This window comes from Schistocerca americana, chromosome 3, assembly GCF_021461395.2.
Source record: "Schistocerca americana isolate TAMUIC-IGC-003095 chromosome 3, iqSchAmer2.1, whole genome shotgun sequence".
Classification (NCBI taxonomy): Eukaryota; Metazoa; Arthropoda; class Insecta; order Orthoptera; family Acrididae; genus Schistocerca; species Schistocerca americana.
Window position 1 is genome coordinate 980,188,257 of NC_060121.1, and position 12,886 is coordinate 980,201,142.

At 38.4% G+C, this 12,886-nt stretch overlaps 1 protein-coding gene across 1 annotated transcript in view; it reads right to left on the minus strand.

Annotated features, from left to right (window-relative positions):
• LOC124607337 (low-density lipoprotein receptor-related protein 2) overlaps positions 1-12,886 on the minus strand; it is a 218,604-nt gene that overhangs the window by 111,268 nt on the left and 94,450 nt on the right. The window contains exons 21-23 of the mRNA XM_047139640.1: positions 5,583-5,772; positions 5,288-5,490; positions 4,979-5,163 (exon numbers count right to left, since the gene is read on the minus strand). Coding sequence (XP_046995596.1) covers positions 4,979-5,163; positions 5,288-5,490; positions 5,583-5,772 — 578 coding nt within the window. The remainder of the gene's footprint in view (positions 1-4,978; positions 5,164-5,287; positions 5,491-5,582; positions 5,773-12,886) is intronic.

The following is a 12,886-nucleotide window of genomic DNA, read 5'->3' on the forward strand; positions in this document are numbered from 1 at the left end:
TTACTTTTGTCTTTTTTGTAACATGACTAACTATGTATCAATTTGTTTAGAAAGATTATGTAAAATGACATTAAAAATTTCACACTAGATATCTTTGTGAGTTTGTCACAGATGGATTGATGGAGTAAGAAACAAACAGACAAATAAACTGTATGAACATAGCTGAAAGATCATACTTAAAACTTATGAGGGATATCCAGAGAGTGCAAGATTTCTTACACAAACACAAATGCATATATTTCAATGAAACATACAGGAATAGCAGTATAGGTATTACATAATTTTTCCGTATAATCACCAATTGCTTCAATGCACTTTGTCAGCCATAGGATGAGTGTTTTAATACCTGCGATGTATATGTCTCCTGCGAACCACTTAACCAATTCGCCACTTTGATTTACACCTACCTCCTCATCATTGGAAAAATGTTTTCCTCACACATATTTTTGAAATAAATGATAGTTGCCAGGTGTGAGATCAGGACATATGAGAGGGTTCTTTTCAAAGATTGCAGTGGAATGAGGTCAACAACTCTTACACTGCTCGTGCTGAGTGCGGCCTAGTGTTGCTATGAAGGGGGCAGACTCCCCTCATCAGAATTCCACAGTGTTTGTTCAGTACGGCTTTGTGAAGTTTCTTGAGAGTCTCACAGTATCGTGCAGAGATGATTGTTTCACCCCTTGGAAAGAACTTAACAATCAGAACCACTTTATTGTCCCAAAAGCCAGTTGTCATGATTTTTTGAGCAGATTGCTGTGTTTCTAATTTTTTTGTTGAGGGAGAATGACTGTGGCACCACTGCACTGGTTGTTGCTTGTTCTCCAGTGTATGATGGTAATCCCATGTTTCACTCTCATCTCTCTGTCACTTGCAAAATGATCAAAATATTTTTGCATAGCCTTGAGTCCGTTGATTTTGTGTTCTGCAGTAAACATCTTTGGAACCCATTGCATACACATTTTGCGATATCCTAGTTGATCACTCACGATTTCATGAACAACAGTTTGACAAACTTCAGGAAATAGTTTGTGCAGGTCATCCACAAACACATGGCAATCAGAACAAATACACTCTGCAAGTTTTTGCATCAGTTCATCAATCATAATGGACAGGTGTCCACTTCTCACTTCATTGTGAATTTCCATCTGTACCAATTTTGTCACATGTTACCACAATATTACCTCCTCCCCATACACTTACACAGTTTTGGAATGAATCACAGCAGCACTCACGACCTTGACAATTCAAGCAGCGTATCATGGAACGCACTTTGCACTGGGTGGGAGACAGAATGAGAGTGCTCATCTTTAATTGTCACCACAATGAGAGTTTGGGCACTACTAATAACCATTCACACTAATTTGTTTCAGTGTGCACTACCATATGCAACAGTGGTACCAACTGTGAAAAACTCAATTCCCTGGTAGAACTAAGGACCTTGTAACCTTAGTTGCCAGTTATCCCTCCTGATTCCAGAAAATATAACACATACAGGTAATAAAACCCATTATGAAAGAGAGCCTTCATGAATGTGGAACAAATAAAGTCATTCATTAACAAGGAGAAGCAGGCAACACATGCTACTTCTGTAAGGAATGCCACAAAAATTTTTGAGTAGTGGTAATTTATTCACATTGGTTATTATGGGAATTACTTGTAGGTTCCTTTATACATCTAGGTTAGGAGAAAACAGGCGTATTGAAAAAAGCCACTGCGCTTTCTCTCATTCCACACAGCTGCTAATACTTCATACAAAGCATTTACATAACTTTATGCAAAAAACTATCAGTTGTCTACACACTCAAAAAGTCAAGAGCTATTTATTTATCACAAACACTGGAGATATGTAGAGTCCAAATATTCAGATAAATTTGAGGAGTGGCTAATAACGTATTCTCTTACTTCTTTTTGAATATCTGGGGTCTTTTAATTTGTTGTCTGAAGTTTACTGGTGACCTGTTATAGGCTTTTACTCCAGAGTATTGAACTCCATTCTGAACGCTAGATACTAATGTATAGTGCACGGGAATTATTTTTACTTCTAGCATTATAGTTGGGAATTGCAAAGTTCATTCCAAATTCACTTTCATTATTAACCACAAATACCATTACAGAATACATGCATTGGCATGTAAAAATACAAGTATCTACGACCAACAGGAGGTTTCTGCAAGATACTAGTTGATCCACTTTACACAATACTCATATCGCACATTTATGTAGAATAAATACTTTTTGATATTATTTGCATTCCCCCAAAAGATCAAGGCATACAACAGTGCTGAGGGAAAGTATTCACAGTATGCCAACAATCCTCACCACAGGACAACACAATGAGAGACATTTTTAAGTTCAAAGTTGGCAGAGCTGAGCTGTTTGGTTAACTTATTCCTGTACTGGTGCCACTTCAGTTTATTATCCATCTGGATATCAAAGAACTACACACACGGAGACCCATCAGAACACCTGTTTGGTCAGCAAGCTTTACTGTCTGCTTATATCCCTAGTAAATCACTTATGAAGCCCAAGATCAGGTGTGGGCCATGCACTGTATGTTATGGGACACAATATTAGAGTTATTCCTGTTGTATAATTTGCAAATGTGGCTCTCTGTTTTATAATGTTAAGATGAAATCCATACGTCTAAGTATTGCTTTATCTGTGCACAAGCCAAACTGAGATGTAGTTTCAAGATTTATGAATGCATGGCTCACAGTGATATGACTGAATACAATCTTCTCAGGCTTCCAGCCCTGTTAAGTGTTATGTATCTCTGTGAGCTTATTGCCAAATGCTCTTTGCCCATAATCAAGTCATAACCAACTGCTGTATGATCCTTGTTCTCATCCTTAGTAATGGCTATGGCATCATTGGTGTTCACTGTATCATAACAAACGGCCATGTTTTTGTCTCACATGTCTGCTTTGCCCACTTAAACTCACAATGGCCAGAGGTGTTCAGCTGCAAACCACTGTTTTTACTAGTAATGTTATCAGCTGTTTTGATCTCTATAGCTTCTTTAATTACATAGCAGTAAGCATCAATGATGATACAGCTGCTGTTGAATGCAATTTTAAGTCCATTTTTCAAAGCCTGTTTAGCTATCATCTGTGATTCCGGATAGGACAACTGCTGACACCTCTCATCTTCAATCTGACATTCTTCTATCAAATTCATGGTCTCTCTGATTCAATACTACCTGCACTCACATTGTATTTTGTAAACACCAGGAGCTCTGAGTTCTGTCTCATTTTTCGACAGGTCTCAATGAATTGATGTATTGTAGCAGGAGGCCTGAAAACTGACTTGATGTCATGACTCTTCAGAAACTGGCTAATCTTCCCTGTCCCTGAACAACAGAATGTCAAGAATTTAAGCATTTTACTTTCATCTTGTGTGATATTTTGCTTACCGATGCCTCCTGAAACTGCTTGCAAATAGTTGTTGTTGTAGCAGGCAGGAAGAGGAGGGGATTAGTGTGTAATGTAATGTCGATAAGGAGGTCACTAGAGTGGAGCACACAAGCTAGGATTGGGGAAGGATGGGGAAGGAAATCAGCTGTGGCCTTTCAAAGGCTGGCCGCTGTGACCGAGCGGTTCTAGGCGCTTCAGTCCGGAACCGAGCTGCTGCTACAGTCACAGGTTCAAATCCTGCCTCAGGCATGGGTGTGTGTGATGTACTTAGGTTAATTAGGTTAAAGTAGTTCTAAGTCTAGGGGCCTGATGACCTCAGATATTGAGTCTCATAGTGCTTAGAGCCATTTGAACCCTTTGAAGCCCTTCAAAGGAACCATCCTGGCATTTGCTCAAATGGCTCTGAGCACTATGGGACTTAACATCTGTGGTCATCAGTCCCCTCTGGCATTTGCCTGAAGCAATTTACGGAAATCACAGAAAACCTAAACCAAGACGGCCAGATGTGGGTTTGAACTGCTGTCCTCCTGAATGCAAGTCCAGTGTGCTAACCATTGCGCCACCTCACTTGGTTTGTTGTTGTAGTCATTGACATGGAAGACATTTCATAGGTGGTTCAGTTCTTGTGGCAAGTTTTCAGCATCATAGGCACATTTTGCTTGATGAATCAAGGTCCTTTGAACAGTGTGCATTTGGGCTGGCTGGGGTTGGTTGAAAGTCCGCAGAGTAGTAGCTGTATAAACCCAGTATTTTATTGGCACCATTCGTCTACCATTCTAAATTAAACCATTTTTTATGGGGCTCGAACCCATTTCAGAAAGAATGTTGGATTTAGAAATAATTTATCAACAACTATTACACTATGTCCCTCTATTCTGGTTGGCAATGAAACTGGACTTCAGTAACTCTAGGAGCCCTTGGTCAGAACTAGATAAGGTGAAATAAATGCAGTGAAGATAAGGACAGTATGAAGAGAAAAGCCTGGAAACCAGACAGTTACATTTAACAAGTTGCTTAAGATGTAGGGACTAGTTTACACATGACATGTTATATATATTTACCAAACTAATGGCAATCATTAAACAACATAAGTAGTGCCAGAAGGAAGAAGATCTCCACGAACAAAATTATGGCATTACAATATAGAGATCACTGAAAAGCGGGATCCCTCAATGACTGAGAAAAGGCTCCAGACAATGGGACAGCTACATGGAATTTGTGTGAATTTTACTCGGGTTGTCAGGCCATAGGAATCAAATTTATTTATTTAAAATTGGAAACACATTAAAACATGCTCCACTGCATTATAGCTGGTAATGTTCAAATGGATCTCCATTTTTGTTCAAAAATAATGCAATACCCACCAATCCATTACAAAACAAGACACTGTTTCTTTCTGTATGGGTCACATGAGTAATACACGGAAAGACATAGAGAAAATTTCCACTTTCACAATTTACAAAGCCTTTCTTCACTTACTTTGTACACTGAGTATGAATGAAGGTACATATGACACCGTTCATGAATTCATAGTATTGTTTTTCCATGAAGTCAAGATAACTTACTTATCAGTAGGATCCAGTGCCATCCCCCTAGGCTGAGTAATGTTTTCCTTTAACAGCACCATCCTGTCTGATCCATTTTCCTTAGCTACCTCAATAGTATTTAACCTTGAATCAAGCCAGTACAAGTTTCCGGCAATCCAATCATAAGCCAAGCCTTCAACAAGATCTAGGCCATTTGATATCACCTGAAGAAAATTGCACAAGGAAAATAACTTAGAAGCTCAGTGCAATGACAAAGAACACACAAAAACAGACAAATTAAGGAAATTCGCTTACACAAAGCTGTAATAAATAAATTAGTAACATTACCTCCTTGGGATCACTGCCCCTATCAAGTCGTGAAATCTTCTTCAGTTTCATGTCAGACCAAAATATAGTCCCAGTATGCATATTGGATGCTGTAGCAACAACGTTCTCAACGATAATTGGGACCCTTTCCAATCCATTATCTTTCAGGTCAGCAATTAATATGGAATGACGATTTGATATAATAAGGAATGCTCCACTCTCATCTGCAATTAAGGTTGGTTTTTAATCATACTATTTTTCATATATGTCTTATTTACAATAACTGTTATATATTTATTAAGAATTTTGTACTTACTGATAGCTTTACAGGTACGATTATCACTCTCCAGTACATAGTTTTCCTCACAATAACAAATAAAGCTGCCCTTGGTATTTTGACAGTGTTGAGAGCACATACCAGGAGGTTCACATTCATTTAGGTCTTGGCATGTGAGGCTATCATTGCTGCTCATTACTTCCCCAGGAGGACATGTACACACTGCACCCTTAAAAAGATACAAGTACAATGCATTAGACCTTCAGAATCAAACTTTATAACAAAATAGCACACTTGTTTCATATAATTTTTCTGGCCCATAATTTGTTTCTAAAGAGTGCTATGACAAGTTTACCTTTTGCCAATTTTAGTTTGAAAACACTGTTAAGCTTCAATAGTGCGCTTTGCTACAAAATTTTAACATGGACCATCATATGTGTTACTAATGTGAAAGCTGAACATTTACAACAATATCACTGCTTCCCTAGATATATACTATTTTGAAGTCAGTTTCTCAGCCTCAAAACAACACCTATCTTGTTGTGTTCTGTGAAACCTATTACTTGGTCAAAATATTACTTTTCTCTCATGACTTTTTATATGTGCGAAAGAAGCAACGAAAATGGGGTTGTTAAAAATGGAACACAAGCTTGAATTAACAAAGATATGGCAGATAATCTGTTGCGGTCATTGCAAACAACTAACCTTCAGGTTCAGTAGCTGTGAGAAGATGATGATGATGATGATGGCAGCATATATAACATTACATGACCAACAAAATCACTGTTAAGCCTCACAAATGTGATATGTTGCATGAATTATAATACTATGCAGAAATCCCAAAGTTTCGTTTTAAACCCTTTACAAATGTCTGCTTGTGTCTATGTATGTGCGGATGGATATGTGTGTGTGTGTGTGTGTGTGTGTGTGTGTGTGTGTGTGTGTGCGCGAGTGTATACCTGTCCTTTTTTCCCCCTAAGCTAAGTCTTTCTGCTCCCGGGATTGGAATGACTCCTTACCCTCTCCCTTAAATCCCACATCCTTTCGTCTTTCCCTCTCCTTCCCTCTTTCCTGATGGAGCAACCGTGGGTTGCGAAAGCTTGAAATTTGTGTGTGTGTTTGTGTTTGTTATTGTCTCTATCAACATACCAATGCTTTTGTTTGGTAAGTTACTGCATCTTTGTTTTTAGATATAAATGTTTATTTGAGTATGTATAGTGTAAAAGTTTGAACTAAATCGATTACGAACTTTTTGAGATATTTGATAATAACATTGAACATTGACTTGCCTTTGTATAGCTATATATATTACAGAAATTAAAGTCAAATTCATGAAGAGCATATTTATTTCCATAACTGACTGGATAAAATATTTTATTTCTGCATGATATTTTCTTAACTTGCCTATCAACTTTACCAGGTGATCTAAAGTACTGACATGTCACAGCTCTCAAATTTTCTTTCATGGCTCCATTACTCATATTTAAGTTGATGTATCAAATCAGATCAGAATCAGTGTCCCCATGGCTGTGGCGATACACGTTTGGGTGGTTGCATGTGATTAGATTAGATTAGATTAGATTAATACTAGTTCCATGGATCATGAATACGATATTTCGTAATGATGTGGAACAAGTCGAATTTTCCAATACATGACATAATTAAGTTAATTTAACAACATACTTAAGTTAATATAAGAACTTTTTTTATTTTTTGTGTTTTTTTATTATTTTAATAACTTTTTAGTTTTTTTTCTTAATTTATATCTAAAAATTCCTCTATGGAGTAGAAGGAGTTGTAATTCAGAAATTCTTTTAATTTCTTCTTAAATACTTGTTGGTTATCTGCCAGACTTTTGATACTATTTGGTAAGTGACCAAAGACTTTAGTGGCAGTATAATTCACCCCTTTCTGTGCAAAAGTTAGATTTAATCTTGAATAGTGAAGATCATCCTTTCTCCTAGTATTGTAGTTATGCACACTGCTATTACTTTGGAATTGGGTTTGGTTGTTAATAACAAATTTCATAAGAGAGTATATATACTGAGAAGCTGCTGTGAATATCCCCAGATCCTTAAATAAATGTCTGCAGGATGACCTTGGGTGGACTCCAGTTATTATTCTGATTACACGCTTTTGTGCAATAAATACTTTATTCCTCAGTGATGAATTACCCCAAAATATGATACCATATGAAAGCAATGAGTGAAAATAGGTGTAGTAAGCTAATTTACTACGATGTTTATCACCAAAATTTGCAATGACCCTTATTGCATAAGTAGCTGAGCTCAAACGTTTCAGCAGATCATCAATGTGTTTCTTCCAATTTAATCTCTCATCGATGGACAAACCTAAACATTTGGAATATTCTACCTTAGCTATATGCTTCTGATTAAGGTCTATATTTATTAATGGCATCATACCATTCACTGTACGGAACTGTATGTACTGTGTCTTATCAAAATTCAGTGAGAGTCCGTTTCCAAGGAACCTCTAAGTAATTTTCTGAAAGACAGTATTGACAATTTCATCAGTTAATTCTTGTTTGTCAGGTGTGATTACTATACTTGTATCATCAGCAAAGAGAACTAACTTTGCCTCTTCATGAATATAGAATGGCAAGTCATTAATATATATTAAGAACAACAAAGGACCCAAGACTGACCCTTCTGGAACCTCATTCTTGATAGTTCCCCAGTTTGAGGAATGTGCTGATCTTCGCATATTATGAGAACTGCTTATTTCAACTTTCTGCACTCGTCCAGTCAAGTACGAATTGAACCATTTGTGCACTGCCCCACCCATGCCACAATATTTGAGATTGTCTAGCAGAATTTCATGATTTACACAATCAAAAGCCTTTGAGAGATCACAAAAAATCCCAATGGGTGGTGTTCGGTTATTCAGATCATTCTAAATTTGACTGGTAAAAGCATATATGGCATTTTCTGTTGAAAAACCTTTCTGGAAACCAAACTGACATTTTGTTAGTACTTCATTTTTACAGATATGTGAAGCTACTCTTGAATACATTACTTTCTCAAAAATTTTGGATAAAGCTGTTAGAAGGGAGATTGGGTGGTAATTGTTGACATCAGATCTATCCCCCTTTTTATGCAAAGGTATAACAATAGCATATTTCAGTCTATCAGGGAAAATGCCCTGTTCCAGAGAGCTATTACACAGGTGGCTGAGAATCTTACTTATCTGTTGAGAACAAGCTTTTAGTATTTTGCTGGAAATGCCATCAATTCCATGTGAGTTTTTGCTTTTAAGCAAGTTTATTATTTTCCTAATTTCAGAGGGAGAAGTGGGTGAGATTTCAATTGTATCAAACTGCATAGGTATGACCTCTTCCATTAACAGCCTAGCATCTTCTAATGAACACCTGGATCCTACTATATCCACAACATTTAGAAAATGATTATTAAAAATATTTTCAACTTCTGACTTTTTGTTTGTAAAGTTTTCATTCAATTTGATGGTAATACTGTCTTCCTGTGCTCTTGGTTGACCTGTTTCTCTTTTAATAATATTCCAATTTTTTTTAATTTTGTTATCAGAGTTGCTGATTTCAGACATGATACACATACTTCTGGATTTTTTAATAACTTTTCCTAATATAAAACAGTAGTTTTTATAATGTTTGATAGTTTCTGGGTCACTACTCTTTCTTGCTGTCAGATACATTTCCCTTTTCCGGTTACAAGACTTTTTATACCCTTAGTAAGCCATGGTTTGTTACAAGGTTTCTTACGAGTATATTTAACTATTTTCTTGGGGAAGCAGTTTTCAAATGCATTTAGAAAAATGTCATGAAATAAATTATATTTTAAATTGGCATCAGGTTCACGGTACACCTCATCCCAGTCTAATTGCTGTAGGCTTTCCCTGAAATTTACAATTGTTAAATCGTTGACTGAACGTACTACTTTGGAGGACTGTTTAGTATTTCTGAATGGAGCTATGTCATATATTGTAACTAGCTGTGCACCATGATCAGAAAGACCATTCTCAACAGGCTGAGCATTTATCTGGTTAAACTTATCTTGGTCTATAAAGAAGTTATCTGTCAGTGAGCTGCTATCCTTTACCACCCGAGTAGGAAAATCAATAACGGGTGTCAAATTGAAAGAACCGAGTAATACTTCAAGGTCATTTTTCCTATTACCCTCTTTCAGAGAATCTACAGTGAAGTCCCCACAAATAATAATTTGCGTCCCCCTGTCTGACAGATAGCTCAACAAGGAGTCCAAATTTTTCAGTAATAGATGAAAATTTCCTGATGGGGACCTATATACAGTTACAATTATAAATGTGCCTTTATTTAATTTAAGCTCACAGGCACATGCTTCTATATGTTTCTCTACACAAAACTTTTTGTTTCTATACTTTTTGCACAATGATAACTTTTGACATATATGGCAACTCCTCCTTTCTCCATATTTTCTCTCATTACATGTGCAGAGAGCTTATATCCACTTACATTTACCTTATCCATATCAGTAACAATGTGATGCTCAGAGCTCAGACAGGCATAGTATATCTATTTCATCCTCAGCTTCTAAATCTTCTAAACAAACCAGAAGCTCATCTGTTTTATTCTTTAAACTCCCAATATTTTGATGAAATATACTTACATTATTTTTAATTATACTTTTATGAGAACCTTTCCTTATTCTAACATTTGCAGTACTCTCCTGTCAGAGTTTCTCATTGTGCTTAGGCCTAGTTCCTATACCAGTTGTCACATGGTGTTCAGAGAGGCAGATTATGTCAACTGGGTTGGGTGACTTTAATTCATCAATGCAATTACCTAGGACTGAGATACAACTTGGTGGAGATAAAATTTCTGGTGATTGGTGAAAATTTGTAATTGACAGCTGTGATTGGTGATCCAATGTGCTAGAATTGTGCTGCTTAATTTCTTTCCTAAACTGAAGATTTGTTTCAATCCTGACCTCTCGTAGAGCTTGACATCTTTCTGTCTTACCTATCCTAAAAAAGGTGCTGCTCCAACACTTGTGACCACTGGTATTTTACCATTCATGGCAGTGCCTCCCCCCCCCCTTAAATTTCCTGCTATTACCCCAGCCAGTTTCCCCTTCCCTTTTCTGTTGAGATGTAGGCTGTGCCTGGTATAGTACCACCTACTGAGAGAATCAACAGGAACCACACCAATATGAGCCCCCGCACCCGACCCAAGCAGCCGTTCCAACTCCAAATTAACTCTCCCAAAAGAAGAGTTCAAATGAAGTCGGTCATGGCGTCTCAGGACAGATACAAATTCAACATTGGTGTGTCTCGATGCCGACACAATCTTTACCAGGTCACACTCTATACTGTACCCAGGACCTCTGTCGATGCTGTTCCCTGGCCCTCCCACAATAACCACGGTGTCTTCCCTGGTAAATTCTTTACAGAGTGAACCTAAATCCTCTGTCACCTGATCCAGACTAGCACTTGGTTTGAAAAAAATTGTGACCTGGTATTCTGGTCCCAATTCCTCCTGCAGAAGTTGGCCTACACCTCTGGCATGAGAACTGCCTAACAACAAAACTTTCTTCCTTTTCAATGACTTTCCTATTGAAAGTCTGTTGTGTCCTGTCTACACCTACCTCTGTTTGAGGCTCATCAGTTTCTAACTGAAGCAACAGGTCAAACTTATTTTTGACATTCACCACAAAACTGTCAGACTTAGTTCTAGGCCTGTTCCTTCTGTTACCTGTTGCCACTTCCCACCTCTCTTTGCCCTTCTCCCTCCTTAACCTGTCCAGATCTTCCCTAGCCTGATCTAGCTCAGCCTGAAGGGCAGCAATTTTCGTTCCACTATCTTCCTATCTCTGCTGCAAATCCTACATGACCACTGATGAGCCTGATCCACTTCCCCGACACCCACGCCACTGCAGTCGTGTCCCCCCCCCCCCCCCCCCCCAGTGAAAAAAACTACTGCATCCATCACACCAAACCCCAGAACTAACAGTTCTACGGCAAGTGTGAATGTGCGTGCTTTCTACTAGAAAAAGAGGCAGAGCACTGAATGTTGTTTTATTGATTATATTCTGCAAGGATTTTCTTCCAATCCTGTACACAATATGAATTACACTGACAATCAATTTCAGTGTAATATTACAGCCCCTTTCAATGTTCCTGTCTGCTATGTGAAGCAAGAAGCAAGAAGCAAACTACAACCATGTTTGCAATATTATGAAAAGGATAGATTGCTACTCACTGTAAAGATGACACACTGAGTTGCAGACAGGCACAAAAAAAAGACTGTTACACACTGAGCTATCAGCCAAAGCCTTCTTCAGATCAGAAAAAACACACACGCACTGACACAAGCAATTCCATGTCAAAAACAAATGACCTCTATCTCCAGTCACTTCAGCGAGAATGCAACTGTCACACTGAATGAAAGCAGCAGTCCGAAGTGGGGCGAGGAAGAGAGAAGGATAGCAGGGTACGTGTGGGGGTAGAGAAGAGTGCTCTCTGGCAGAGTGTGCAGGGACTAGATGGTGGCAAGACAAAGCTGCCAGATGTAGCATCGGAAGGCTGTAGGGGAGGGAGGAGGTGGGGGTTATGGGCAGAAAATAGTGACTGGAAGAGGTGAGGAGCAGAGAAGGGGGAAAGACAGGGGTCTGCATTGGCTTCGATTGGTACAACAATGAAGGTGAGGGGACATGAAATGGGAGGAGGTGATATGACAGAGGGGGTGGAAACTGTTGGGTGGAAGTGAGGGTCGGTCGGTTGATTGATTCGGAGGAGGGGACCAAACAGTGAGGTAATCGGTCCCATCAGATTAGGGAAGGAAGTCGTTCATGCCCTTTCAGAGAACCATCCCAGGATTTGACTGAAGTGATTTAGGGAAATCACAGAAAACCCAAATCAGGATGTGGTACACAGTGTTGAACCGCCGCCCTCCTGAATCTGAGTCCAGTGTGCTAACCTCTGTGCCACCTCACTTGGTGAGGGTGTGGGGATAGTAGCTTACTACAGGTTATGGCTGTGATAATTTCAAGAGTAGACTGAAACTTCATGCCCCCTCATTGTGCACCACTCTCTGCCAACACACTGACTTGTCTTTTTCCCTTCTCTGTTCCCTCTTTTTCTGGGGTAGTGATGTTTGTAAGCATGTGGACATAACTATTTGCCTATAGGAAGTTGTTTCAAAGACACTATTTCTATCAGTTTAAAATGTGAGAGAGAATTTGTACTTTAAGTTGCAAACATGAAATAAACTACACTCTAAAGAGGAAACAAAAACAACATTGAACTTTTATAGATGTCTTAGGGATAACCTTGGCTCTCAAAATGATCCTTTTATAATAAATATGTGAGGC